General features: G+C 66.1%; 4 protein-coding genes across 9 annotated transcripts; 2 read left to right on the forward strand and 2 right to left on the reverse strand.

The window, feature by feature from the left end:
* Positions 1–53: 53 nt before the first annotated feature.
* Positions 54–19,113, forward strand: LOC135329161 (uncharacterized). Its single transcript, XM_064516705.1, has 3 exons — positions 54–64; positions 16,541–16,568; positions 17,131–19,113. Exon 3 carries the CDS (start codon positions 17,155–17,157, stop codon positions 18,286–18,288), a length of 1,134 nt encoding a protein of 377 aa, XP_064372775.1. The 5' UTR covers positions 54–64; positions 16,541–16,568; positions 17,131–17,154; the 3' UTR covers positions 18,289–19,113.
* On the forward strand, positions 71–3,365 carry ALG3 (ALG3 alpha-1,3- mannosyltransferase). The gene is made up of 9 exons (XM_064516704.1): positions 71–235; positions 444–543; positions 643–790; positions 994–1,154; positions 1,469–1,589; positions 1,932–2,137; positions 2,361–2,437; positions 2,690–2,834; positions 2,966–3,365. Exons 1-9 carry the CDS (start codon positions 85–87, stop codon positions 3,153–3,155), a joined length of 1,299 nt encoding a protein of 432 aa, XP_064372774.1. The 5' UTR covers positions 71–84; the 3' UTR covers positions 3,156–3,365.
* VWA5B2 (von Willebrand factor A domain containing 5B2) lies at positions 3,761–16,427 on the reverse strand. 4 transcript variants are annotated; one of them, XM_064516700.1, is made up of 23 exons: positions 16,397–16,427; positions 12,119–12,143; positions 11,258–11,504; positions 10,952–11,119; positions 10,322–10,556; positions 10,082–10,236; positions 9,568–9,699; positions 9,068–9,192; positions 8,807–8,983; positions 8,622–8,732; positions 8,299–8,498; positions 8,032–8,146; positions 7,772–7,957; positions 7,554–7,692; positions 7,177–7,466; positions 6,799–7,042; positions 6,355–6,699; positions 6,132–6,269; positions 5,855–5,977; positions 5,515–5,592; positions 5,184–5,253; positions 4,782–4,890; positions 3,761–4,404 (listed from the first exon to the last, which is right to left on the reverse strand). In XM_064516700.1, exons 3-23 carry the CDS (start codon positions 11,394–11,396, stop codon positions 3,799–3,801), a joined length of 3,885 nt encoding a protein of 1,294 aa, XP_064372770.1. In that variant the 5' UTR covers positions 11,397–11,504; positions 12,119–12,143; positions 16,397–16,427; the 3' UTR covers positions 3,761–3,798. The 4 variants fall into 4 exon arrangements, with proteins under 4 accessions (XP_064372770.1, XP_064372767.1, XP_064372768.1 ...); XM_064516697.1 differs by lacking the exon at positions 16,397–16,427 and adding an exon at positions 12,712–15,695 and having other exon boundaries at positions 11,258–12,143; XM_064516698.1 differs by lacking the exon at positions 16,397–16,427 and having other exon boundaries at positions 10,334–10,556; positions 11,258–12,549.
* A 502-nt stretch (positions 19,114–19,615) lies between the features above and the next one.
* LOC112980183 (PHD finger protein 13-like) lies at positions 19,616–25,926 on the reverse strand. Of its 3 annotated transcripts, none has more exons than XM_064516707.1 (5): positions 25,905–25,926; positions 23,078–23,170; positions 22,269–22,884; positions 21,893–21,931; positions 19,616–21,727 (listed from the first exon to the last, which is right to left on the reverse strand). In XM_064516707.1, exons 3-5 carry the CDS (start codon positions 22,855–22,857, stop codon positions 21,501–21,503), a joined length of 855 nt encoding a protein of 284 aa, XP_064372777.1. In that variant the 5' UTR covers positions 22,858–22,884; positions 23,078–23,170; positions 25,905–25,926; the 3' UTR covers positions 19,616–21,500. The 3 variants fall into 3 exon arrangements, with proteins under 3 accessions (XP_064372777.1, XP_064372778.1, XP_064372776.1); XM_064516708.1 differs by lacking the exon at positions 25,905–25,926 and adding an exon at positions 24,870–25,012; XM_064516706.1 differs by lacking the exon at positions 25,905–25,926 and adding an exon at positions 24,806–24,919.
* Positions 25,927–26,827: the final 901 nt, after the last annotated feature.

Consider the following 26,827-nt stretch of genomic DNA (forward strand, 5'->3'; position numbering starts at 1 on the left):
GGCTGGAAACAGCGGCGGGGCGGAACGGAACGGAGAGGCGCGGAACGGCGGCGCGGGGGCGCGTGGCGCGGCGGCGGCGGGGCGATGGCGGCGGGGCGGGGGGCGGCGGCGCTGCGGCGGGCCTGGCGGGAGCGGCGGGCGGCGCTGCTGGAGCCCAGCTACACGCCGCTGGTGGCCGCCTGCCTCTGCCTGGCCGAGGGCGGCGTCAACCTCTGGGTCATCCGCAGGGTGCCCTGTGAGTGCCGGGCCCGGGCGGCGGGGCCTGGGGGGCCCCGGCCGGCAGCTGGGCGCCGGGAGGCCCCGGTGTGGGGCGGGGGGCGGCCGGCCGCGGGGCAGGGCGAGGAGGGCATGGCGGGGCGGAGCAGCGGGGTCTGCAGCCCGGCAGCCCCGGCGCCAAGCTGCCCTCCCCGTGGTGCCCGCTGACCCCTCTGCCCCCCGCGCAGACACCGAGATCGACTGGAAGGCCTACATGGACGAGGTGGAGGGCTTTGCGAACGGGACCCTCGACTACACCCAGCTGAAGGGCGACACGGGGCCGCTGGTGTGAGTATGCGGGGCGGGCGAGCTCGCCGGCGCCGGGGGCTCCCCGTGGGACGCCCGGGAGGGCAACGGGCCCTGCCTCTCACTGCCACCTCTCCGCAGCTACCCTGCCGGCTTCGTGTACATCTTCCTGGGCCTGTACTATGCCACGGGCCGCGGCACCGACATCCGCCTGGCGCAGTACCTCTTTGCCGGCCTCTATCTCCTCAACCTTCTCCTCGTCTTCCGCATCTACTGCCGAACCAACAAGGTAGCATGGAGCTAGGCAGAGGGGCCTTGCTGGTGGCCTCGGGCCTCGCCTGTTCTGCTGAGCCCTGGCCAGGCCCTGGGGAGGCCGGCTGGGCGGGAGATCAGGGTTGGGGGTCTAAGCTGGAAGTTCAGAGAGGCCCAGGCAGCCGGAGTGGCTCCAGGACAGGCTGCTGATTGCCCACGTGTCTCTCTGTCCCCTGCAAGGTTCCCCCATATGTTTTCTTCTTCATGTGCTGCGCCTCCTACCGCATCCACTCCATCTTCGTCCTGCGGCTCTTTAATGACACCGTCGCTATGGCCATCCTCTTCCTCGCGGTCAACCTCTTCCTGGAGGAGCGCTGGTCCTGGGGCTGCCTCATCTTCAGGTGAGGATCTGCCTGGGCTGGGGCTTCACGAATGCAGCATTGTTGCTCGCCCAACCCGCAACGTTTGCGCTGCAACCAGGGGGGTTTGTTCCTCCGTTTGGCCCCTCGGCGCGTTTCGTTGAGGTCCCTTGTCCCAGCAGCTGCGGGGTCGGTGCAATCAGGCAGCATGTGCCCTGCTGGGGGCAGGATGGGGGCTGCTGTCTGTGGAGGGGCGCATGCGGGGGCTCAGGCTCGCGGAGGAGGCTGTGCTCAGAACTGGGGGTGTCCGGGCACCCCTCTGGGAGGCCACAGCCTTACTGCTCCTTCCTGCTCAGCCTGGCTGTGTCAGTGAAGATGAACATCCTGCTCTTCGCGCCCGGACTTCTCTTCCTCCTCCTCAAACGTTTCGGTCTTCTGGGCTGCATCCCCAAGCTCTGCATCTGTGCCCTGCTCCAGGTGGGTCCCTGCCCAGTCCCGACTCACGGCAGTTCCAGGGGTCAGCTGGCACCCCAGTGGCCGGCATACCCGGCTGCCTGGTAGCACATGGCCTGGGGGGACCTCCCTACCCACCCTGGCAGCATTGGAGGTTGCTGCCCAGCTCTCCTGGGGCCTAGAAATCCCTGCACAGATGTGCTGCGGCACCAGCATCTGAACTGGCGCAGTACAGCAAGCTGGGGGTTGCTGAATAAGCTAATCCCGAAAGCTGCTGTCTTTGGCTGCCTGTCCCGGTCCCTCCGTGCAGTGCCGAGGGTCTCGGGGGTGATGGGGCCTGGCCTGCAGCTGCTGTGTATCTCGCAGGTGCTTCTGGGGCTGCCCTTCCTGCTGGTGAACCCCGTGGGGTACCTCACCCGCTCCTTCGACCTGGGCCGCCAGTTCCAGTTCAAATGGACGGTGAACTGGCGATTCCTCCCGGAAGAGGTTTTCCAGCATCGCGCTTTCCACACCACACTGCTCCTGGCTCACCTGGCTGGCCTGGGGCTCTTTGCCCTGCATCGGTGGCACAGGTGAGACCCAGGATTCCCTGCTGCTGCTGGTCCCCCCATCAGCCCCCGTGACACAGGACATGGGCCAGGGGCCCTCCTGCCCCCAGGACGCTGCAGCTTTGGGATTGCAGGCAGGAGTTGGGGGACATTACTGTCCAATTTGGGGCGGTCATGTCTGACAGGGGAAAGTTGGGGTGGGAAAGACCGTCAGCACCTGAGATCAACATTTGTGCTTCCCCCTCAGGTCCAGAGAGAGCATCCTGGCTCTGCTAAAGGATCCTGCCGAAAGAAAACACCCATCCCATCCCTTGTCCGTCAACAATATCCTTTGACAGGGTGGGGAGAAAGCAGGGCAGGGCAGGGCAGGGCAGACCTTGGGCTCCGCATCCTTGAGCTCCCAGCCCTGCCACACTGTGGAGACCTGGCCTGATCCAGGGCTCAGCAGCACCCGAGTGGGCAGAGCTGTCCAAGCAACCTGACCTGGAGGGAAGGAGCTGTTCTGCAGGGCTGAGGGGGTCGTCACGGGATTCACACCTCCAACGTGGTGGGTTTGTCACCTTAACGCCTGCGCACAGATCATCTTTGTCCTCTTCTCCTCCAACTTCCTGGGTGTCTGCTGCAGCCGCTCCCTGCACTACCAGTTCTACGTGTGGTACTTCCATACGCTGCCCTACCTGCTCTGGTGCACCCCTACCGCCAAGCTCGCCCACATGCCCAAGTACGTGCCAGCAGGGGCTGGGGCCACCCATCTGCCACGGGGTGTGGGAACGAGGGGCTCAGCGAGCCGTGGCTCTGCTTGGGGGACTGCTGTGTCTCTCCCAGGCTGACCCCCAGCTTTTCCTGCTACAGGGTGCTGCTGCTGGGTGTGATCGAGCTCTGCTGGAACACCTACCCCTCCACGGTCTGCAGCTCCCTCTCTCTGCACATCTGCCATGGCCTCGTCCTGCTCCAGCTCTGGTACGGCACGGCCCCCCTGCCAGTCCCGCACAACCCCCAGCCTGGCAGGAAGCCCGTGCCGCTCTCCAAGAAGGTGCACTGAGAGCCCAATGGGCTGGACGATGGGAACTGGGCTCTCGGACTGCCCCTTCTGCCTCATCTTTCTCCACCCAGCTCCCAGGCTGCCCTCAGCCTTCCCAGAAGGGCCACGAGCCCCAGAACTGCTCGAAGGGGGCAGCTTGGGGACACCCCAGTAACGCCCCCATGGGCAGGACTTCTCCAATAAAGGGGGCTGTGCATGCCCTTCCCTGGCTGCAGTGTCCTCGTGCCGTGGCTGTGCCAGGACAGCTGTCCCTTCAGGCGTGCCCCGTCCCTGGGGAGGCACAGCAGCAGCCAGGGCCCTGGAAGCTGCCTTGTCAGCCTTTGGAAGCCCTGCCGGGAGCAGGGGGAGCAGCCTCTGCGCTGACGTTAGGACAGAGGATCTGCAAAACCACTTGTCTTAAGGTCTGAACCGCCTTGATGCAACCCAGGGCTCCTCCCTGCAGCCTGGTCCCTCCAGCAGGGCTTTTCCTAGTCCCTTTTCTGTTCCCGCTCAGGAGAGGTGGCTGGGAAGGGCGTGACCCTCTCCAAGGCTCTGGTGAACCCCAACATGGTCAGAACAGGGCAGATGGCTCCCTGCCCGCAACAGAGAGACGAGCGCAGGCAGCATGGAGCCAGATGTCTTTATTGGCCCTGTCCTCCAGCCATCACACGTTGTTGGGGTTGTAGCACAGCATGTTCAGCTTGATGTTCTCATCCCAGTGACGCAGCAGCAGGAACAAGTGCCTGGCCGCCCCTTTGAGGCAGCCCACGTCCATCCCCTCGGGCAGCCGCTGGGCCTGCAGCCACGCGTCTGCCTTGGCTGCCACCAGTTCCCACTCCTCAAAGAAGCCAGCGCAGCGGTGCTCCAGCCATGCCAAGGCCACGGCCGTGGCCCAGCTGGCACTTTCCAGGTCTTCCGGCCCCGCGTCCTGCCAGTTCATGCTGGCCTCGGAGGGGGCAGCCGAGTGGGCGCCGGTGTCGGACTCGGAACCATGTCCGCTGTCTGCCTGCGCCCACACGGCCATGCTGGGCACCTCAGAGCAGGTGCTGTGGGACTGGGGCGAGCCGGGCTCTGGGGCGCCAGCTGGCTCCTCGCCTCCCGCGATGGGCCCTGCCTCGGGGCTGCACTTGGCCACCGGGGACACAGGGCTGAGGCTGGCTCGGTGGGAGGCATAGGGGGAGGCCCGGCGCAGGCGGTCCAAGGGGATCTGCACCACTTCGGAGAAGCTCTCGGTGAGCTGGAACGGCCCCCGGGCTTGCTGCAGCTGCACCTGCAGTGGTGGGGTGTGGGTGGCCACGGGGGCCAGGCAGGGATGTGGAGCCTAGTACTCAGTGCTGGGGCTGCAGGAGCATCTCTGGGGCACAGGGATCATCCTGCTGCCCCCAACCCCCCCCAAAAAAAGAGCCAGCGAGGGCCCATGTTCTTGTTCAGAGCTGTGCTGGGGTGCAGCAGGGCTCAGCTGAGCAGACACCCACTGGCGTTGCAGCCTCTGCTACAGCAGTGCCCAGTGCTGCTCCATCTTGCCTGGCGGCACCCCCCAGCCCCACCATGGACTGCTGGGCTGCAGTTTGGCTGTGATGAAGGGAGAAGGTACCTGCTGTGCGTCCCCCCCACCACCACTGTGTGGGACGAGGAAGGGGGCCTTACCAGTGGGAGGTAATCATGGCTGGCATCATTGCTGGTGCTCTCGCTTTCTGGGCTGAGGCAGTGTGGGCGCAGTGCCAGGCTGGGCCCCTTGCGTCTGCTCAGGTTAAACCTGCCCGGGGAAACCGGCTCGTTAAAGGGGGCAGGAGGGAAGCGGCCCTGCTCAGCCCAGCCCTGCTGGCTCCAGGACCCAGCAATTCATCTCCTGGCTTTCCCAGCGAGGCAGCTGGACCCTGGCCAGGCTGGGCTACAGCAAGGCAGGGGCTGGACCACCAACCCCCTTACGCTGGGGGCTGGCAGGGGACAGCTGGCCTGTGGCCAGAAGTGGCATTGCCCCCCCGGTCTGTTCTGTTTGGCCTCCTGCAACCCCCCTTGGTCCTGGAGCCCGGAGCGGGGCGGCCTCACCTGGAGCCAGCAACGCTCTCCGTGGATTTCTGGGAGCCCGTGGAGGCGGTGGAGGGGCTGGTTGGAGACCCTAAAAGGGGGAAAGAGGTGAGCGGTGGCGGGCTGTGCTGCACCTGAAGGCACATGTTGTGCTCCCCCTGCGCTTGCAAGGATGGGCCAGTGCCCACCCCATGCCCTGTCCAGGGAGGCGACCATAGGCGTAGACAATGCTCCATCTTTGGCGGCCGGGCACCCACCAGTGACACGGGGCACCACTGGGGCCAAAGGCACGTATCCCATCGCCCCCAGCATCCAGCCCTCGCCCCCGCCCCCCCCCCCCCGGCCGATGTACCATTAGGGCTGTTCTGCTTTTCCCAGCCGGAGGTCACAGAGGACGCGCTGGCCAGGGACGCAGGGATCTCGTCTCGCTCTGCAGCAGAACGAAGCACTGAGGGCACTGGGGCTCCCGGCACCCGCACGGCCCGATCTGCACGGCGCAGAGCTGCTACCAGCCCCAGCATGGGGCAAAGGTTGCTGCCCCTTCCCAGGGCCCGGTGCCCTGCGACCGCAGGCTTCGGGCCAGACAGCCACAGCTCGATGCTGCCCTAGGCAGGGACCGAGCTGGCAGTGCCCAGGGTCCCCCCAGGGAGGCCGAGGGGGAGCGTACGCCCCACACGGGGCCCGATTGGTACCTGCGGCGACGAGCGCCTCCTCCTCCTGCTCCTCCGCGTCCTGCTGCCGGCCCAAACCCACCGAGTAGCTCCTGTGGCGCCAGCCCCCCTCCGGGGCGGCTCGCTGGTGGCTGGCAGAGCCGGCTGCAAGGAAGCACACTCCATCTCAGCCCCGGGCCGTGCTCGGGCCCCTCAACGCCTCCCCGCTCCGGCACACTGCCTCCCGGGCTGAGGGAGCCCGAGGCGCGTGGGCAAGACGCTGTGGCCGCCCGTCCCTGTCTCTGTGCCACGGCCATACCTGTGCTGCACACCTCCAGGGCGGCGGGCAGTGCTGCCCGCGTGGCGCCGTCCACGGGCACCGCGCAGGTGTAGAGGGAAGGCACGTTGCAGGCTTTGCTGGTTTGCATGGCCTTGAGGCGAAAGCGGCGGGCGAAACCTGCCAGGAAGAAAGCGTCAGAGGCAGTGGAGCCGGGGGGGGGCGGGGGGGGGGGGCAGGGCAGCGTGCCCGCACTGGCACCCACCCTGCTCCAGCTCGGCTTCCCGCTGCGCCGCATTCTCGTGGTCCCGGACGACGGAGCGGGCCGCCAAGCGGTGCAGCGGGTTGTCCCAAGCCTTGCTGGCCCGCAGCGGCGGCTCCTCCTTGCCCGTGCTGTCCCGGGGCCGGAGCAGGGCTTCCAGTGAGGCCGTGACTTCCCAGGACACAGGCTTGCCCGCTCGCAGCGCGTGGATCACCACTTGGCAGCGCAGGGGCAGGCTGCCATCGCCCGAGCTGGGTTCCCTCGCCTCCGACGCCGGGGACGCGCTGAAGAGGTAGGAGGGCTCCACCAGCATGTCCCAGTCCAGGTGGGTCGGCGAGAGGAGGTTGTCTGAGCCACGGCAAGGTGCGGCATCAGCGAGATGGTGGCACCGAGCCCGGCTCCCTCCCCCCCCCAGCAGGGATGCGCCCGCAGGGCACCACCACTCACTCGAATCCCCCACGCTCCTCTGCAGCCGCTGCGTCCTGGGGCCCAGCTCATCCAGCTTCCCCTCCAGCGACTGGTTCCTCTTCTGCGACACCTTCTCCAGAGCCCGGCAGAGGCGGTGTGCATCCAGCTCGCCGTGCGGCGAGGAGAAGCTGCGGCCGGCCAGGGCAGCACGCGCCTGCGCCTTCTTGCGCCTCGCCAGCTCCTCGGTGCTCAGGGCCGCCGTCACCTGCGGGGTCGAGCCGGTCTGACAGCGAGGCGGGACCGTTTTCAGTGATTTTTGTGCGTGCAGGGGGCTCGGTCCAGTTAGCAAGGACAGAGCACGCCGCAGCCGCCCAGCGCAGGGCAATGCCCCGCGGGCCCGGCTGTGCATGGCCTCACCTTGCCGCCGGCCGGTGCCTGAGGCAGCGGGGCCGACTTGGCGGAGGACTCGCAGAGGGACACGCTCTTCTGGCCCTGCTGGGAGGTGCCGCTGGAGGCGGGGGCTGGCGAGACGCCGTCGGGGGCCACGTCGCGGGAGCCCGTGGACTCGCTGCTGGTGGAGCTGCGGGAGAGCAGCCCCCCGCTGCGCTCGGTGCTGACCGAGCAGTGCGTCAGCACGTACTGCTCCTGGATGTATGACGCTTGGTAGATCCGCTTCCAGATGTCCCCCCCCGAAAGGGGCTCCGCACCTGCCCGGCAAGCGCGGCAGCCGTCACCCCAGCCCGGCGGGCAGGGGGGTCCCGCCCCGTCCCACCACTGCCCCCAGCCCCACTCACTCCTCTCTGACTCCTCTGTGCCGCCGGCGGAGACCTCCGCGGAGACCTCGCGGGACTCGGCGGTGGCTCGGGAGGGCTCCGGGCTGAGCGCCTCCTCCTGCGAGGGCACCGCCGAGCTGCGGCGAGCCCGGCCCCGGGCCTGGTGGAGAGCAGGCAGCCCGTCAGCGCCAGCGCGGGGGGCCAGCCCCACGGCCCCGCGGCGCGGCGGCGGGTCTCACCGGCGGGCGCCGCTGGCGGAAGCGGGCCACGTCGTAGAGGGCGCAGTAGCTGACGAGCCGGTCGCCGGGGTAGAGCGCCGCGAGCTCGGTGGGTGAGAGCAGGGCCTCCAGGCGGTCGGGGACGTACCAGTCGACGGTGATGTCGCTCACGGCTGGCTCCATCGCCTTCTTCAGCGCCTTGATGAGCTGGGGCGGGCAGAGGAGCCACTGTCAGTGCCCGGCCACCCGCCCCCGTGCCCCGCGGCCGCGCCGGGCCCTACCTTGGGCTGCAGCCTCTCCGCTGGGCCAAGGAACTCGGCGCGGCCCCGGCTCACCTCGGCCATGCTGGCCAGCAGCCGCCGGCAGGCCCGCGGGCCCAGGCCGAAGCTGAAGCACCTGCGGGAGAGCACGAGGCGCTGAGAAGCGGGTCCTTGGTGGGACCGCGCTCGCTACGCAGGCAAGCGAAGTCCCGGGGGGGGTATGCTCGCGGCGGGGGGGGACCGATGGGGCCGGCCTGGGAGCATCCCGCGGCCCGCACGGCACCCTACCGGAGCGTGCTGGCCTGCCGGCGCACCAGCGGCAGGACGCGGCCCGCGTCACCGGCGGTGGCGGTGAGGAGGAAGAGCTGCCGGGGGTAGCCGGGGTGCAGGGGCTGCGCCAGCGCCCAGCTCACGGCCGCCAGCAGGTCGCTGCTGCCGGGGTCGGCCCGCAACCCGCCGAGGTGCTCGCAGGCCCGCCGCAGCGTGTCCTGCCCGCACGGAGAGGCGGCCTCGCTGCAGTCCCCAAGCGCCCAGCGCGGCCAGGAGCCGTGAGGCGGCGGCGAAAACAGGCGGGGGATTTGGGGGGAGGCTGGTCCGGGGGACGCACTCACATTGCCGCAGAGCCGGCTGGCCGGGAAGAGCGGCTTGACGTCGGCGCCGAAGCCAGCGATGTTGAGCAGGGTCCCCGGCGGGAGGCTCTTCACAGCCACCAGCAAGGCGTCCTGCACGGGGAGGGGGCAGCGTGGAGGTGCCGGCGGCCGGGGGGGCACCCGTGGCACCCCCCGCCCTGCCTCACCTTGACCCTGTCGAGGTCGGGGCCGCTCATGGCGCTGCCACGGTCCACGAGGAAGAGGAGCTCGCGGGTGACGCTCTGCAGGTCGCCCGGCGCGGCCTCGGCGGCGGGGCAGAAGTTCAGCATCAGCACGGGGTTGGGGAAGATGTCCTTGTGGAAGCGCTTCTGCACAAACGCCGCCTGCGAGCGGGGTGGCCAGGCCATCGCTCGCACCCGCCACCCCGCACCCCAGCCCCGGCCCCCGCCCCGGCCCCCGTCTCTCGCCTGTCTCTCGCCGCTGCTGTCCTTGCTGGCTATCCGGGCGTAATCCCGGCGGCTCCGGATGTGCGCCTCGTACTCCTGGTACGTCATGGTGCCCTCCTCCATCACGAGGTGGGGGCGATGGGGCTCTGCAGGTGGAGGGGGTGGTCGAGGCGGCCACATGGCACCGTGGGGGGTGAATGCGGTGCACGGAGCACAAAGACCCCCGGGTGCTTTTTGGGTCATTCCCAAGTGCCCCGAAACATGCTGATTTCTGCCCTGGTGCATTTTTGCCTCTGGTGCATTTTCTGCCCCTGGTGCATTTTTCCCCCCCAGTGCATTTTTTTCCCCCCGGTGCATTTTTTTTCCCCAGTGCATTTCGCCCTCGTGCATTTTTTTTCCCCAGTGCATTTTCTACCCTGGTGCATTTTCTACCCCGGTGCATTTTTCCCTGGTGCATTTTCTGCCCCGGTCCATTTTCTGCCACCGCTCATGCCGCGGGCGGGCGCCTGGCGTGCGCTTACCGCATGGGTAGAGGATGATCTCCACGTCCCTGTCGTAGTGGTGCTGCTCCGCCAGAGTGACGCAGACGGTGGAGGCAGAGCTGGCCCAGGGGTCGGCGTCGGCCCGCAGCGCGTGCGACGGGCTCTCCAGGCCTGCCGGCACAGCGGCCGCGGCTCCCTCGCACCCACGCCGCCCCGCTCGGCCGCCGCCCACCCGCCCACCACCCCAGGGGGGTTAATCACGGCTGGCCCCGCTCGCCGGCCTCCCCCTCTGATGGCCTTTGCGGTCGCTTCTCCAAGCGAAGGAGACGGGGCTGCTGCCCGCAGCTAGGGCCCCGCCACACATGACATGAGTTTGAGGGGTCTCAGCCCACCCGCCCCAGGCTGTTCGGCTGCGCTGGGGAAGGAGGGCTCGTTCTGGCCAGAAACCGAACCACGCCCCCGCCGCCCCCCGCTCATCGCCCCTACTTCAGAGTTGAAAAATTGCATTTCAGGCAGCTTGGCCCAAACGCACCCCGCCCCTTCCCCGTCCTACCCGCCAGCAAGCAGGGGCCCTTCACCAGCAGCTCAAAGGCGAACTCGTAGGGAAAGGGGTTGCAGGGCTGGCCCCGGAGGACGTCGGCATCCGGGGGGGGCACGCCGGCCGCCGGCTCGCTCCGTGCGCTGGGGCCCCCGAAGCAGCTGGTGGGGCTGCAGGGAGAGGGGGGGTGAGGCCGCGCCAGGGCCACCCCGCGCCCCCCGCCCCGGCAGAGACTCAGGAAGCCATGAAAATCACCATAGGGCCAACCTGTCGTCGCACAGGCCTGCTGGCCCGCGCGCAGCGGCGGTGGCAGCGGCGGCGACGCGGGGCGTCAGCACGGCGGGGAAGACGAGGCGCAGCGCCCCGCCAGGCAGCGTCGCCAGCTCCCGCGCGGTGCTGACGGTCACGGCCAGGCTCTCCGCGGGGCCCAGGGCGCCCGTGCCGATGGCGAAGGTGCAGCGCTCCGCGGCCTCGTCCAGCACCAGGTGGCCTGCGAGGGAGGAACGGCGGCGGTGACCCGTCGGAGATGGCGATGGGGATGGGGACGGAGATGGGGATGGGGATGGGGAGGGGATGAGGATGAGGAGGGGATGGGGACGGAGATGGGGATGGGGATGGGGAGGGGATGAGGATGAGGAGGGGATGGGGAGGGGATGGGGATGAGGAGGGGATGGGGATGGGGATGAGGACGGGGACAGAGATGGGGATGAGGACGGGATGGGGGATGGGGATGAGGATGGGGATGGGATGGGGATGGGGATGGGATGGGGACGGGGATGGAGACGGAGATGAAGATGGGGATGGGGATGAGGACAACTGCTAGTCTCAATGGCAGTGCGTGGGCACAGCGTATCACCACTGTGCTGACGGCCACGCCACGCTTACCACCAGCGCAGCACCGGGGCCGCCCGGGGCCGGGGCCGGAGCCGCGCTGCAGGCAGCACGCCTGCGCCTGCCGCCGGCTCTGCATCCGGAACGTCACCCGCCTGCTGCCCGCCACCGCCTCGAAGGCCGCCACCACCTCCGACTCCTCCAGCGGGTAGATGAAGACGCCTGCGGGGCGGGAGAGAGCCTGAGGCAGACACTGGTGTGGGGACGCCAGCCCGCAGCCGGGCTCCACCAGGCATTCACGGCACCGCTGTCCGGCACCAGGGCATTTCGGGAAGCCCCGTGCCCGCGAGCCCCCCTTACCTTCGACGGGCTCCTCGTGGGGGTTGGTGTAGACGAGCCGGGCGGTGGTGCCCAGCGAGTAGCCGTTGGCGCAGGCGCTCACGCTGGAGCTCGTGAGGGGCAGGGCGGCCCAGGTGGCGAGCGCGTACAGCCCCGGCATGGCGCGGCCGCGGGCAGAGCGGGCACTGGGCTCCGCCGGGAGGCTGTCCGCACCGGCGAGCCGCTGCTTCGGGGGCACGATGGGAGGCGCGGGGACGCCGCTCTGGCCCTGCAGCATCCGCAAAACACATTGAGCTAAATCCCCCCTCCCGCCCCCAGAGACCAGGTCTGGGGATGATCCTCGGCCACTGCGGAGCCCCAGGGAGCTCCCCCTGCCTCGGTTAAGAGAGGACTTGCCCCATGGGCAGCCGCAGCCGCGTGTGGCTCCCGGCTCCTGATGGAGCGGCAGGGACTCCCGCGCGTGGCCGGCAACGGGTGTCAACGGGCGGCCTCCTCTTGGCCACCCCAAACCATCTCCCGCAGCAGAGGAGCATCCGCTGCTCCCTCCCCATCCACCCACGGGGCTTACCAGGGCAGTATGCTAAAAAAAAAAAAAAAGAAAAGAAAAACAACAAAAAAAGCAGCAGGGGGAAGAAAGGCGCGGTGTAGCTAGGACAGAACAGAGCACAGTGTTTGCTGGGGGCTTAATAATTAACAGCAAGGTCAACACGAAGCGGAGGAGCTGTGCCAGTGGGGAGACTCCTGGGAGGATGCTCTCTGCTGCTGGGCAAAGGACCCCGCGCCGGGAGATGCCGGTGCGCAGCCCCTCGGCACCAGCCCTGGGGAGCGATGTGGTTGGGATGCTTCAAGCCAAGGCACTGATCCGCTCCTTCGCCCACTAACCTCTTCTTTCCCTTGGGAAAAGCACCTGGGAGAAGCACACCAAATTATTGCTCAGAGCTGGGAGTTCTCGCTAACATCCCCCCATCCCCTGCCATCACAGAGTCTTGTAAAACGTTTGGGTCAAGCTTAGCCATGGATAGATTGCTTGGGTCCCCCTGCCCCGGGACGCGTGCCTGCGCCTACGCGCCGCCTTTCCTGCCACCCCCGGGTGCGGGAGGAGGGCAGCGAGACCCCTGTCACACCGTGTGCCGGCACTTCAGCAAGGACAAGGCCAGGAGCAAGCGAGCCATCTGCTTTCCCCTCGCCCTGGCGGCCTTCGCTGCAGGAACAGCTCGGGTGAGCGTAGGTAATGCGAGCCTCCAGGCGCCCTCGGGCTGCCGCTCAAAGGTGCCTCTGCCCAGAGCATCCTTCGAAGCGGAGGAGGGCGAAACCCCTGGGGGCAGCGCCCAGCCCCAGCCACCACCCCACCGCCCCCAGCCCCCTCCGGTGCTTGGTCCCCACGCGCAGAGCTGAGCCCCCCCAAACTCATCTCCCAGCACGCAAACCCACAGGGCCCCGCGCAGCCCACGCCGGCTGTGCCGCCGCCTCCAGACCTGCCGGGAGCGTCGTCAGCCGGGTCCTACCCTGCACGCGGCGTCTGGCGAGCCCAAACTGGCTCCCGGCACCGAGGCTCCCCCAGCGCTGCTGTGCCGAGCTGTTAAGGATGGATTTTGCCCCAAAGCCCTTCCGTTTGCTCCCAGGGCACCAGGCTGGATGCTCAGCAACCCGCCTGCTATTTGCAGACCGCCCATTGCCCAGGACACCGATCAGTTGTTTACCGGGGACTTAGTGAGGAGCTGCCCCGGCTGCTCTTTATCACTTCTCTTTACATTTACACTAGCAGAGCAAACAGGGCCCATCTGGCCCTGCCGCGCTTCGCGCAGGCTGCTCTAAGCCCCGCGGCAATGAATAAAACCAGACGCGCAACTCCTCACCCCGTCCGCTTCACCCTCATCCCCCGGGCGGCAAACTGTCCTCGGGGGCTCGGCCACCGGTGCCTTCGCCCCCTCCTCCTCCTCCCTCCCCACCCGCTGCCTGCCGCGGTGGGCATCAAGGGCTTGTTTCATGGGCGATGTAGGGCGCTCCCGAGCCCAGACACCACCGGGCTTGACAACCCTCTTTGGCTAAGGCGCAAAGGAGGTTTCTCTAGATCAGGATGCTTTAACGTTTCACCTTCCCCTGCGAGCAGGGGGGCTCACTCAAGGCAGGCTGCTGCCAAACCCCCTTGGCGCGTGCCGCGCCGGGGCCCACAGGGCTACCGCTAGCTGCGTGTGGAGTTGCCAAACTTTCCCACGCCGCCCTGAAAGTGGTGATGAGCTGTGCGGTCGCGGGAAAGGGGCAAGGCTGGCCCGGGTGTGTGGAAAATGCAGGCGCAGGGCAGAGAAGGTTTCCCCAAAGGCTGTAGGCGAAGGGGCTGCGCTGGGCACATCATTGCCCCCGTTTCCAGCCTCCAGCGCTATCCTCAAGGCTTCTCTGCTACTTTAGCTGCTGTCAAAGTCTAAACAGAAAGCAGTGCCCGGTGCCCGGTCTGAGACCCCCGGTCCGAGCCTGGCCCCCGCAGCGCAGCCTCGCGCCCCCCACGGCCCCCCCGCGGCATCCAGGGGCAGCCTGGCAGCGAGGAGCAAAACTCACCGGCGCCCTGCCCGAGCGATGCCGCCGGCCTCCCTCCGCGCTGCTGCTTACGCCTCCCTCCCCTTTAAACCCGTGCAGAACCTCAGCCCCGTGCCAAAAAGCTGGAGTTACTGCCTTCAGTCCCCCCCGGTACAGACCCCTGGAAAGCGTGCCCGGCCCTGCAGGCAGACCACAGCGGGGTCCTGCCGCCGCTCCCGCTGTGCCCTGCAGCCCGGTGCCCGTGCCCGGGGCTCGCTCTGGCCATCGCTGCATGTGGCTGCGGCGCAGCCGCTCGCTCACCCGGGCGGCAGTTCGGGCACCTCCGTGGCCCCGCTGCCTCCCCGCGCGTCCAGCCACGATGCAGCGCTGCCCGCCAGCGGCTGGGCGACCCGAGGCGGTGCGGCCGCCCACCGGGCCCGGTCTCCCTCCCCGCGGCGGTGGCCCTTACCCGGAGGCGGAGGACGGCAGAGGCTCGGCAGCGGCGGGGAGCCCTCCTCCCCGGCCGGGGGCTTTGCTGCGCCCCGGCTCGGGCTCTGCGGCACCCGGGGGCGAGCGCTGCTGCCTCTCCCTGCTGCAGGCTGCTGCCTGGCGCCGGCTCCTTCAGCGCCGCCGCTCCATCCCTCATCCCTCGCTACCCTGTGCCAGAAGCCGGAGCTGCTCCAAGCCCAGCCTCGTTAAAGAGACACACTCCCGGCGCCGCGGCCCTGGGGACATCCTCGCCAGCGGCACCGGGGGCCCCGGGGCACAGCGAGCCCCCCCGGAGCGGCAGGGCACTGGCGGGCGGCGGGGCACAGACCCCCGCGGCGCCCTTGGCCCCAGCAAACGGGCGCCAAGCAAGGCATGGGGCAAAGCACCAGTCCCCCTCGGCCGGCTGCTCCCAGCCCCGTGTTGACACCCCACAAGTGTCATAACCTGCTCAGCTAGGAAAGGTCTCAGCTGCCCCTGGAGTGCCACGAGAGCGTGGGGCAGGCATCGTGTGCCAGCCAAGCCAAGCATCCATGCCCAAATCCGGGAGCCTCTGGGACGTGCCACCTCCACCTGCACCAGGCTCCATGCACCAGGGTGAAATCCCAGCCCCGAAGGGGTGTGGGGCAGAGGGGGAGAACTGGGGCAAAACCCGTAACGCAGAGCCCACCTGGGCCGGGCGCGCTCGGGAGACCTCGGCGAAGGCGGGGGACCCCCGCGGCAGCCTGGCACGCTCGGGCCTCGCTCGGGCACGGCCGCTCCCACGCAGCGCCGCACAGACTGGCAGATCTGGGGCTGAGCTCCGCTCACGCTGCAGGCAGGGCCGCGCCGCCGCCACTGCGCTTTATAGGGCGCGGGCCAGGCGCCAGCCCCCCCACGCCCCGCCGCCCCCGGCCGCTGCGGTTTGCCCGCGGACACACTTGCGAGGCCGGGCAGGCGCTGAGCGAAGCTGCCTAATGGGAGTCTTGGGTCGGCGCCACGGAGCCGCCTGCGCTCCCGGGGGGGTCGAGCAAAGCCAAGGCAGGGCCACGGCCTGGGGACTGACCCCCCCCCAACCCCGCTATTAACCCCCTATTAAACCATCCGCTGCTTTGCGTTAATAGCGGCTCGAAGGAGGTGCTGAGGGTCCGCAGCGCCCGAGGAGCAGGGAAACGCCCATGTTATTTCTGGTCCAGGTCAAGTGCAGCTCGGTCTCGCCCAGGGAAGATGCTCGCACGCACGCACGGACGGATGGATGGACGGGGGGGGCCTGGAAGCGCCTCTCCAAGAGGGGCCCAGGCAGCATTTCCTTCCCGAAGCCACAAAACGGCAGCGCCGTGACCCCAGCTGGCCCCAAAAGGGGGGATTTCCCCCAAACCGGGCAGGCGGGAGGCTGTGGGGCTCTCCCGCGGCGCTGCCCCGCCAGCCCGCCCGGGGGGCCGGGAAACGCGGGGCCCGGCGGGGCCCCCCCCAAGCTCCGGCGCCGCGCTGGGAGGGCAGCGGGGCCCCCCCGACCCCCCGGGCCGGCGCGGGGCTTGGCCGAGCGGCTGCTTCCCTCTAGCGGGGAGAGCCCGGCAGCGCCGCGGGGGGCGGCGGGACCCCGGCGGCACCCTGCCCCGGCCCCACACCCTGCCCCACACCCTGCCCCCCGCCCCACACCTTGCTCCCTGTCCTGCCCCCCAGCCCCACACCCTGCTCCCTGCCCTGGTCCCCAGCCCCACGCCTTGCTCCCAGCCCCACAACCTGTCCTTGGACACAGCTCCCAGCCCTGCACCCTGCCTCCAGCCCCACATCCTGACCCACATCCTGGCCCCCAGGCCCCCATCCTGCTCCCGGGTCCACAGCCCCACATCTTGTCCGCCAGCCCCACACCCTGCCCCCGGCCTCACGCCTTGCTCCCAGCCCCACGCCCTGCCCCACACCCTGCCCCCCAGCCCAACATCCTGTCCCCAGCCCCACGCCTTGCTCCCAGCCCCATATCCTGCCCCCAGCCCCACACCCAGCCCCACACCTTGCCCCCTGTCCTGCCCCCCAGCCCCACACCTTGCTCCCAGCCCCACAACCTGCCCTTGGACCCAGCTCCCAGCCCTGCCCCCTGCCCCACATTCTGACCCCCAGCCCCGCACCCTGCCCCCCGCCCCACACCCTGGCCCCCATGCTGCCCCCGGGTCCACAGCCCCGCACCTTGTCCGCCAGCCCTGGGCCCCAGCCCCACGCCCTGGCCTCAGCCCCGCCCCCGCCCGCGAGGCCCCGCCCCCCGGCGGGCTTTGGCCCCGCCCCTCCGCGGGCCCGAGCACGTGGGGCGGCGCGCTTCCGGGAGCGGCGCGCTTCCGGGAGCGGCGGCGACGGCGGAGCGGTGAGAGCGGCCCCGGCCCCGGCCCCGCAGTGACGCCGGCACCGCGCACCTTGGGGCCGGGGCCGGGGGGCGCCGGGCCGGCGGGCGGGTGCCCGCCCCGGCGGGGCGCCGCGGCCCTGCCCGGGCTTGTCCGCCGCGCTGCTGCCGCGGGGCCGCTGGGCCCTGTCCGGCCGGAGCCGCGCCCGGGCCCTCGCCGCCCTCCGGGCACTTCCCCGCGGGGCTTCCGGGTGCAGGCGGCTCCCGGTGCCGCGGCAGCTGCTCCTGAGCGCCCCACGTCCCCCGGCCCGGATGGGCCCGGCTTGTCTCCTCGCTGTGGTGGCCCTTTCACCCGGGTCACCGCTACCTGCCTTTCACCCGGGGGGAGGGGGGGCTGCCTGCCCCGCTGGGCCAGCACAGCTGGAGGGCCGAGGGGCCTGTCCGTGCCGCCATGGGGCTGGCGTGGTGGGAGAGACGCCCAGGCAGCCCGTGCCTGTGGGGGACATGGGGAGGATGGGCTGTGAGGCCGGAGACAGGGACGCCTGGGTCTGGGGGACGCGAATCCGATTTTCTTTCATACCTGCAGTGCGAGAGGCCCTGACGCTCAGCGATGGGGAGACCCAGGAAAGAAGCCGCCAGCACGTCGTCCCCTCGGCCGGCTGCTGCCGCCTCCAAAGCCGTTCCCGCAGCGCCGCCGCCTTCTGCCTCGGCTGCCAGGGCCAAGGCGACGGCTGCGGGCAGCCGATCTAAGAGTGCTCCGGCTGCTGAGGCTGCCGGCCTGAGCCGGCGGCCAGAGGCAAAGCCAAACTCATCTCAGCCAAGACCAGCAGCGTCCCGTGGTGCCCAAGGAGATACCAGGGACCAGGGCAGAGCATCCACCCAGAGCTCCTCTGCAACCCAGAAGAAGCAACCTGAAGCCAGAGGGGCCACAGCTCAGGCCAGATCTGACCCATGTTCCCCAAGGAAACCACCTGGCTCTCACCTGAATGGAGCCTCAGGGAATTTTCTGCCTCCTCTCAAGAGTCAGGACATCCAGCAAGTGGAGAGGGAGACCCGGGGCCAGCGGAGCAATCCCACGTGGTACGAGTGGCGGAAGAACCGTATCACGGCCTCGGTTGCCCCCAAGATTGCCAACAGCAAATTCGCCAATGGGAAGACGGATGAGGTGCCTCAGTCGTACCTTAAAGCGGTGGTGAGCTCTGGCCCCGGGGTGCAGACGCCAGCCATGTCGTGGGGCGTCCGCAACGAGAAGGTGGCTGTGCAGGCCTACGAGCAGCTCAAATCCCAGAAGATGGGCAGGCCCGTGAAGGTGGAAGACTGTGGCCTCTTCATTCACAGAGGGAAAGAGTGGCTTGCAGCCAGCCCGGATGGTGTCATCAAAGAGGCAGATACAGGGAAGTCCCTGGGGCTGCTGGAGGTCAAGTGTCCCTACAAGCACAGGAACAAGACGGTGAGAGAGGCCTGCAAAGACAGAGATTTCTGCCTGAAGGTGGATGGAGACTCCTACTCGCTGAAGAGGGATCATGCCTACTACACCCAGGTACAGTGCCAGCTCGCGGCCGCCGGCTTCCAGAGCGCAGACTTTGTGGTGCACACCAACAGGGAGACAGCCGTGGCGCCTGTAGATTTTGATCCTGAGTTCTGGGGGCAGACAGTGCCCAAGCTGGAGAAGTTTTACGCTGAGGCGGTGATTCCCCACCTGGAAGCGAAGGCAAGCAGCTCTGCCTGGGCCAAGGAAGAATAGACCCTTCCTTGCTCCCCAGGATGCTCTCTTGGATTTGCCACACAATCTCAGCTTTGGCCCCCAGAACAGAAATGATGCCCAAATTTTCTGCTGTTCCTAGACAATTCTCTGACTCAGCCCCAGCACAACTGCATCTGCACTGAAGAAGTGGCATTAGCAAGGCCCTTGTTCAATAAGGGTCCCTACAAATAGTGACTTCTTTCTGCCCTGCTGAAGAAAAATGGCCTTGGAGCCAGGCCAGCTCTCAACCCCGGCGCTTTCCTGCACTGTGCTCCCAATTGCATCTCCAGTTTGAACCTATTTCACTGCCTGATAAAAGCTAGCGTGCATCTGGACCTCCAGGGAAAGACAGTGATGTCTCTATGCTGGAATACTACTTATTTTGTGGAGAAAACTGGATGACTAAGAAAAAAATGTAGACTGCTGTCAGGACTAAATCATAATTTCACTCCACAGTGGAGACAGGGCAAAGGAAGACTTCTCAGAGCCCAGGAAAAAATGGCTTTTGAGCTAAACCACTATGTGCCTTAACACTCATAGCAAGGGCATTTGCCCCCTCCCTGCCTTCAGACCTACTGTTTTTTTGGGTTCAGCCCATGGCATTCATGAAGCAGGGGGACTTGCTCTGAAATGGCAGCTCTGTGAGGCCTGGCTGCAGATTTGGGAAGACAGTGCCCAAGAAGCTGACTCCATTACCATGGACCTCCAGAAGACACTCCTGTAAAGCCTTCCTATTCTCTGCAGCAGGGAAAGGAGGCAGCTACTATGCGGTTACTAACATGTTCTGCTCTGTTAAATAAAAAAAAAAATTCTTTGGATCAGTCATTCTCTGTCACTGGAAGGGAGCCGTGCTTACCTGGAGGGAAGAGCAGGGCTCGGTGGTGCCACTCAAATACAGGGTTCACACCCAGAAATGCACTGGGGTAGGGAAAGGAGGCCTTTAAATGGTTTGGTAAAAGAAACCACTTGATAATGTCCAGCTCCCAGTCCAACCTGGTGTGTAAGTGGTGTCTGCTTTGCAGAACACTGTTCCCCCTGGGTCCTGTTGCCAACACCCACCCCCCTCAGTCCTTCAAAACTGACCCTTATTTTCCTGCTCATCTCCCTCCCTCCTGCCCATCTCCCAGGAGCTGACATCCCAGCACAGCTCACAGATGTGAGTCCTCTTGCCTGTCCATCCCTGCTGCCCTCACCAAGCCCATACCCCACCCCCGAGCCCCAGCCGTGGGCCCCCGAGTGGGCAGCCACAGCAGAAGCAATGGAGCCCAGGAAATGCTTTGAAGGCCCAGAGGAAGGTTACAGATGAGGCCACAGAACTACACCAAAGTTATGGCAAAAGTACTTTATTATATACATATGACTCCAGCCACACTCCACAGGGCAAGGACCAGAATTTGCTATTTCACATATCAATACAAAGTAACTATAAAAACATAAAGCACTTTTGGGGCCCAGGCTTTCCACAGGAGGAGAGAGGCACAGGAACCAGCCTGGGGGTTGCTGAGCAACAGGCAGCTGCCTCACACCCTCCCCCAGCTGTGGTCCCACAGTAACCAGATGTGCAAGTAGGAAAGAACCCAGTTTAGAAAAATAGTAATGAGATTGGCAAATCCAGGCTGTCCTTTGCCCTGCTCTGAACAGCAGAGAACCAAGGGTTGAGCCAAGTGTCACCAGGACAGGAGCGGGGTCTGTGTCCCCCGCAGAAAGTGCAGAAGGCACGTGGGCCAGGCTCTTTGGAGGGGTTGTGAGGAGGCATGAGGTGGGATCCAACAGTTAGTGCACACGGGGCCCCGGGAGATCACACACACACTGCTCACAGAGGAAGGAAGGCAACGGGGAAAAGCCTTCCACTTTGAAACCTAAAAGGGGGCCTGGCGAGGGCATGTCCCATATCTTCGGAGCAGCAATTGCATAGCAGAAGGGGCTCAAGGCCCACTCTTGATGAGACATCAGCTTTCACCCTAATACCCAGGAGAAAAACAACGCTCTGCAAGGAAGGGAGAGCTTGGAAACAAGGCCCTGCCTGTACCTGGCTCTCTCTGAGCTCAAGTCTCAGCATCCAGCTGGTGTTGAAGCAGGCGCTTCACCAGACAGTCCTGCACACAGGACACAGCCACAGGGTAACAAGATTCAATTGTTTTAATCTGGAAGTGGAAAACATGGAAAACTAACCAGAATAATTTCCTGTTCTCTCCTTCCGAAGGGCTCCCAAGCCCCTACCACGGCCAGCTTTGAGGATAACTCTTCAGGTCTCCTACCACAAATCCCACATCCCTTTCACACAGGAGACTTCAGTGCAACTGGAAAATCTAAACCAGAAAGGACTTGTTAGCAAGAACTGCCTTTGTAATAGTCTAAAAGGTTGTTTCACAACTTATTTACAGTTGCTCTCAGTTGGTACATACACAAGCTGCAGCACCCTGGAGCTCAGTCAGAGATGGGGGCGACTGATGAGGATCAACTGACCTCTGTCTACTACTGGATGCTTTTGCTGCACTCTGTTCCTGACCCAACAGAACTATCCTGAGGCCTCAGATGCAGCAACCAAAACCAGGAACACCACGGGACAACGTCTGCCCTGTGCATCCTACAAGGCTGATCAGCCAGCTCCGCCAATACAGCCAATGCAGAGCAGCCCAGTCTAGTCCAGGTGTTAGCAGGACCAATTCCTTCCCCTCCCGCTCTAGAAAGCGGAGTGCTACATGAAGGAAGCTTGCCTGGGCTCTGCCTACTTGCTGGAAGAGAAATTGTGTCATTGGGGCTTCACCATCACAGCCCACCTGAAAGTCCAAGGCAAAGAAAGGAAAATGGTGAGGAAAAAGGAGGAAAGGGAGTCACATCTCGGGATAAGTATAAGCTTTCACCACACCACAGGGAAACTATTTGGGCTAGGTTCTCCTTGGCTGCCCAGGGGGAAAGGCACTGAGCCGGGTTTGTGCAAGGACAGAGATGTTTCTGAGTGACCTAGTGCATGGCTGGACCACCCTCCTTTCCCCCCGCCGCACCTCTGGGGTAACCAAGCTCCATGGTCAACACAATCCCCAGGGAGGAAGCATGTGGCAGCTTCCAGGAGCTGGAAGCACAAGGGGGGCAGTCCAGGACAGTGGGCCGTCCCTCCCTCTACCATCACTGTGCATTGATTGTCTAGCCAAACTGGGCTACAGTCTTCGGCTTAAAAAGAGGACCCCCAACCTCCCTTCTCTGGAAGAGCTTCAGTCACAGAAGCGCTTGCGGGGCACCGTCCGAGCTCGGTTCGAGCGGCGAATCTCCTGCTTGGCATCGCGACATCGCTGGCAGATGAAAACCTCAGGCACGTTGGATTTGCGGATCTTGGCACATGAGAGGTGGATCCAGGTAGCACATTCGTTACATTCAATCATAGGCCTCCCTGCGAAGGGCTTCAGGCAGAAGCAGGTGATCAGATCCCAGGCATCATCATCTGTTCAGGGAGAGACAAATACCAGTCAGAAACCATCTTACCAGCCACTCCCAGGACTGGGGCCAGGCTAGTCCCATGGGTGCAAAGCCTCCAAGGGCTCAGCACCATCTCTGAACAAGCCTTAGCCAGTTCCACCAGGGTTAAACAGAAGAATTCCCCACTTACCTTCTGCTTTGGTGTTGGGAGTGGATGAGAATTCGACAGCTGAAGTTGCAAAGGGAATAAACAAACAAACAAATAAAGACCAGAAGAGCAAGGTGCCCCTACACCCCACTTTGAGCCATGTTTCAAGTCCGTACCGTTCATTCTACAAAGTTCCTCCCAAAGGGCTGACCAGCTCCCTGGCCCTTCCTCTCCAGTTCTCCCAGGTCCCCAATGTATTTCCTAAAGCTCCTCACTGTAAGAGGCTAGGACTATCTACAAGCTCTCCCTGCAGCTGGGGAGCATGGGTAGCTCCAGCTGAGAGGGGACAATATTTGACATTGACCACAGCGCAGCAGGGCCCTCCCTACTGCCTAGACATACCCCCTCACACACTCACCGCTAAGCTGAGAGCTTGCTCTGCTTGCATCTTCCCCTTCGCTTTGGTCCAGGGTACTACAAGAACTAGGGCTTTTCCTCCCTTCGGGGCATGGTTCGTGCTCTTTTAGCTGAGGATTGTCTCCTGCTGGCTTCTCGGTCCCCTGTGCTCCAGGCATCCAGTCCTTCTCCTCTTTCATCAGCTCCTCCAGGAGGGAGTTGGGTTGGGGGTCCCCAGCTGGGCTGATAGAAGGCTCCAAGAACTGCTCTTTAAGAGGAGGCACCTGTCCCCCCTGTGCAACCAACTCCTTCGCCCGATCCTGGTTGACCCCAAAGCCTTTCCCAGTGCTCAGCGGCACCCTCTTCTCTGTCTCCTGCTCCAAAATTAGTTTCTTCGCTGGCGGTTTCTTCCGTTTCGTTTGCTGGGGCCTGACATCATAGAAGCTGGTGGGGAAGGCAGGACAGTTCATGAACAGGCTGTTGTCCACAGCCCCCTTGGCCATGGTGTTCCTGCTCCTCCTGTCATCTGGCAGGATGTGACAATCAGAGGAGTGGGATGAGGCCCAGCTATCACTGTCCTGAGTGCTGCCCGTGCTGTTCTGGGGACTCATGCTGCCTCCGTGGGTCCAGGGTTCATTCTGCAGAAGGCAAAGACGCAGAACTAGCACCAGAGACCACAGTATTGACATTCAAGGGTAAAGAGGAAGGGGCCAGGGACAGACAATGTCCCTGACCTCCAGTAAAAGAAGAGCTAAGAACCCGAGTCTGCACATGGCAAGGAACCCGAGGAGTGACTCCTTTTGCAAAGGAACACCCCATAAGCTTGCTTACCTCCTCAGGGTACGGGATGTAGCCCGCATAGGCCAAAACGAAGGTGCAGAACTGGTTGAAATCCTCCACAGTTCTCTGTCGTTTCTGCAATGGCTGCAATAAATGAGACTTTTTGATTAAACTCTCCAGATAGCTCCACCTGAGCCAAATAAGGTATCACAACCAACCCCAGCGCACAGCCCTAGATTACCAGGTAATTATACAACAAGCACTTGATTCTCAGGTCATCCGAACATCCATCCTTCCCACATATATGATCTAGCTCGATAGCGACAGCCCTTTCCTCTAAAACTCACTTATCACAGGGGACACCCAATAAAGGCAGACTCACGCTGTACTCTGTGGTTTCTAAGCCACAAGAGTCCCTGATGCCGGGGGACATCTACCCCCAGCCGCACAGCCTGTTGACTCAGTGCCACAGGAATAAAGCAATTGCAGCTGGGACTGCATCGAGCACTTCAAGATTCCCCTGCTACTCAAGGAATTAACCAGAAGAGTTCAGCATAGCTGGGGACAAAGTCTTGGAGATTAAACTCCAGGGACCCACCCTTGCTGAATGCTCTCCGGCTCTTACAGCAGAGTAACAGCAGCCGGAGTCGGGATCCACCGGGAAGGATTCCCTCCCAGGGAAACGGCAGGAGCCTGTTACAGAGCGAGCCCTGTGTGACTGTCTCCCCACGACAAAGGGTGGAAAAGCACCAGCCCACCCCAGCTGGCAACAGGTATTCAGGGCAACAGCAAAGAGCAGATCCCTCTAGGGCCCAGTCTAGCCAATCCCACCACCCTATCTCCAGCACGGCTGCCAAAAAGCAGCCGGCTAGCACCTCACAGACGCTGCTGGGGCTCAGTCCCTCTGCAGCAGGGTCCCCAGCGAGCAGCATGCACCAGCGGGGAAGGGAGCCCACCCAGGCCCACCACAACAGGGACATCCCAAAAGGGGAGTGGAGCAGGAGGCTCACAGCGAAACCGCAGCGCTAAGGGAGAGCAGTGCTGCTCGGGGCCTCTTCCTCCGCGCTTTAAACAGGGGAGGGGGAGGAACTGCTACAGTTAACTACTGAATTGGCCAAAAATAGGGAAGGCAAGGCATAGGTAGGGGCTCCGCGCAGACCGCAGGAGGCTCCTTTGCAAAGGGATTTCAGCCGCACGGCCTCCCGGCTGCAGCCTGGGGCAGGGCCCTCCACCCCCGGCCTGGACACGAGGGGGGGACGGGCCCTCGCACCACATGCGGCTGCTGAAGGCTCCAGGGAGCCGTTCTCGCTCGCGGGGCGGCACCCTCGGGGCGACGGGCCCCATCCGAGAGCCGGGAAACCCCCACCCCAGGGGAGCAGCCCCCTTCGCTTCGGGTCGCTCCCCAGGGCCCCCCAACCAGCCGGGAGAGACTAACACCCCCCACCCCGCTGCTGAGCCCCCAAACCCGGGAACCCCCTACAAGCTCACCCGCAACGTGCCCCGCCGAGCCCCACACCCAGCACCGGGGCACACAACCCCCCGCAACACCCCCCCATCACAACCTGCTGCAGTGACCCACAGCCGGGGCACCCGCAGGCCGACTGCCCCACGCGCACAAGCACACACCCCAAAACACCCCCCACCACACAGTGTGCGCCCCCATCCCACGAACCACCACCCCCGCATCCCCCTACCCCGCGCCGCGCACCCCCACCGCGCACAACACCCCCACCGCGCACAACACCCCCCGCCACGAGAAACACCCTCCAGCACCCCCACCATGCCGGCACACGCCACCGCGGAGCCCCCCCGGCCGGCGGCGCGGGGGTCCCGGCCCGGCCACCTGATCGCTCCCAAGATGGCGCCCGCGCTCCCGGTCCTGCCCGGGCCGGCCGCCCCGGGAGGGGCCGCAGCCCCCCGCCGCCCCCCCCGGCACAGCCGTGCGCCTCCTCCGGCACCTCCACACAACTGCCGCACGGGCGGCCCCCCCCCGGGGACACACACACCCCAGGCACGGCCACACAACCCCCCCGGGACACACACACACACACACACACCCCGGCACAGCCGCACAACCTCTCCGGGACACACACACACACCCCAGGCAGTGCCTCACAACCCCCCCCCCCCACCCCGGAACACACACACACACACAGCCTCACAACTCCCCCCCCAGGACACACACACGGCAGTGCCTCACAACCCCCCCCCCCCCGCGGGGTAGACACACACACACACACACACACACACCAGGCAGTACCACACAACCCCCCCCCCCCACCACCACCTCGGGACTCACACACACTGCCTCACAACTCCCCCCCCCCCCCCGGACACACACACACGCGGCAGTGCCAGGCAACCTCCCTCCCCCCCCCAGGGCAGACACACACCAGGCAGTACCAGAGAACCCCCGCACCCCGGAGCACACACACCAGGCAGTGCCAGGCAACCCCCCCCGGGACACACACCCACACCAGGCAGCGCCACACAACCCCCCACCCTGGGCGCGCACACACACACACACACCCCGGGCACTACCACACAACCGCCCCGGCACTGCCCCAGGGGCTCCCCGCGCCGGGGGCACACGCACCCGGCACCACCCCGCACCCCCGGAAACGCACCCGGCCTCCGGCGCCGCACGCACCCGGCGCCACCCCGCGGCCCCCCGCACACACACGAGCCCCCCGGGCAGCCCCCCCGCACACCCTCACCCTGAGCAGCCCCCTCCCCCCCTCCCCGCATGCGCCCCCCGCAGCCGCCCCCACCACGCGGCCCCCGCCCCCGGGCACGCTCACGCTCACACACGCTACACCCCCCCCCACCCCGCCCGGGGCAGTGGCGGCCCCGCGGCCGGGCCGCGGCGCTCACCCACCTCGTCGGGCGCGGGGGAGCCGGGGCTGGGCACCGGGCTGCCGGCCGCCGAGCGCGGCCCGCCGCGGGAGCGGGGCCGGGGGGGCGACCCGCCGGGGGCGGCGGCGGCCCCGCGGCCCTCCCCTGCCGCTTCCCCGGCGGCGGCGGCGGCGCTCATACCGCGGGCGGGCGGGCGCGGTGCAGCGCGGTGCGGGAGGGGGTCGCGCTCGGTGCCCGCCACCGGCCGGAGCGAGGCTGCGAGCGCCGCCCCGGCCGCAGGGGCGGGACCACCTGGTGGCGGGGAAGGCGGGGGCGGGGCCTCGCCGCCGGCCGCCCCGGTGCCCGGCCCCACCGGGGGGCGGATGGCGCGGGGCGCCGCGGCAGCGGGAGCGCGCCCGCCTCCCTTCTCCTCCCCTCCCCTCCCCTCTCGTCCCGTCCCGCCCCGTCCCGCCCCGCCCCCACGGGACACGGCCACCCCGCTGCAGCGAGCCCCCCCCCCACCGGCGCCGGGGCACCAGCACTGGGCACACTGATACCCACACCGTCACCGGCTACACCAGGACCCAGCGCACACCGCCACCAGGCACACCAGGACCCAGCGCACACCAGCACTACCCGTGTTGGTGTGTACCCCCACCCACTGGCTCCGGGGGCACCAGCACCACGTGCACCAATATCCAGCACACGCTGGTACTGGGCACACCGGTACCAACCATGTGCCAGCACCGGGCACACCAGCACGACCCCAGCCTGTGCCGCAGGTGGCCAGCACCAGCACAGAGCGCAGCAGCGCCGGGGTATCCGGCCCCGGCACGCACCGCAGGGCCGCAAAGGACACGGTGAGCAGGTTTCGGCCCCCTTCCGCCAGCCCGTTCCTCGCTGCCCCCAAAACCACAACCGGATCCAGGCGCTGCCTGGGAGCGAGCTGATAGCTAACCCCGCGCC

The sequence above is a fragment of the Dromaius novaehollandiae genome, chromosome 9, assembly GCF_036370855.1.
Source record: "Dromaius novaehollandiae isolate bDroNov1 chromosome 9, bDroNov1.hap1, whole genome shotgun sequence".
NCBI classification, from domain to species: Eukaryota; Metazoa; Chordata; class Aves; order Casuariiformes; family Dromaiidae; genus Dromaius; species Dromaius novaehollandiae.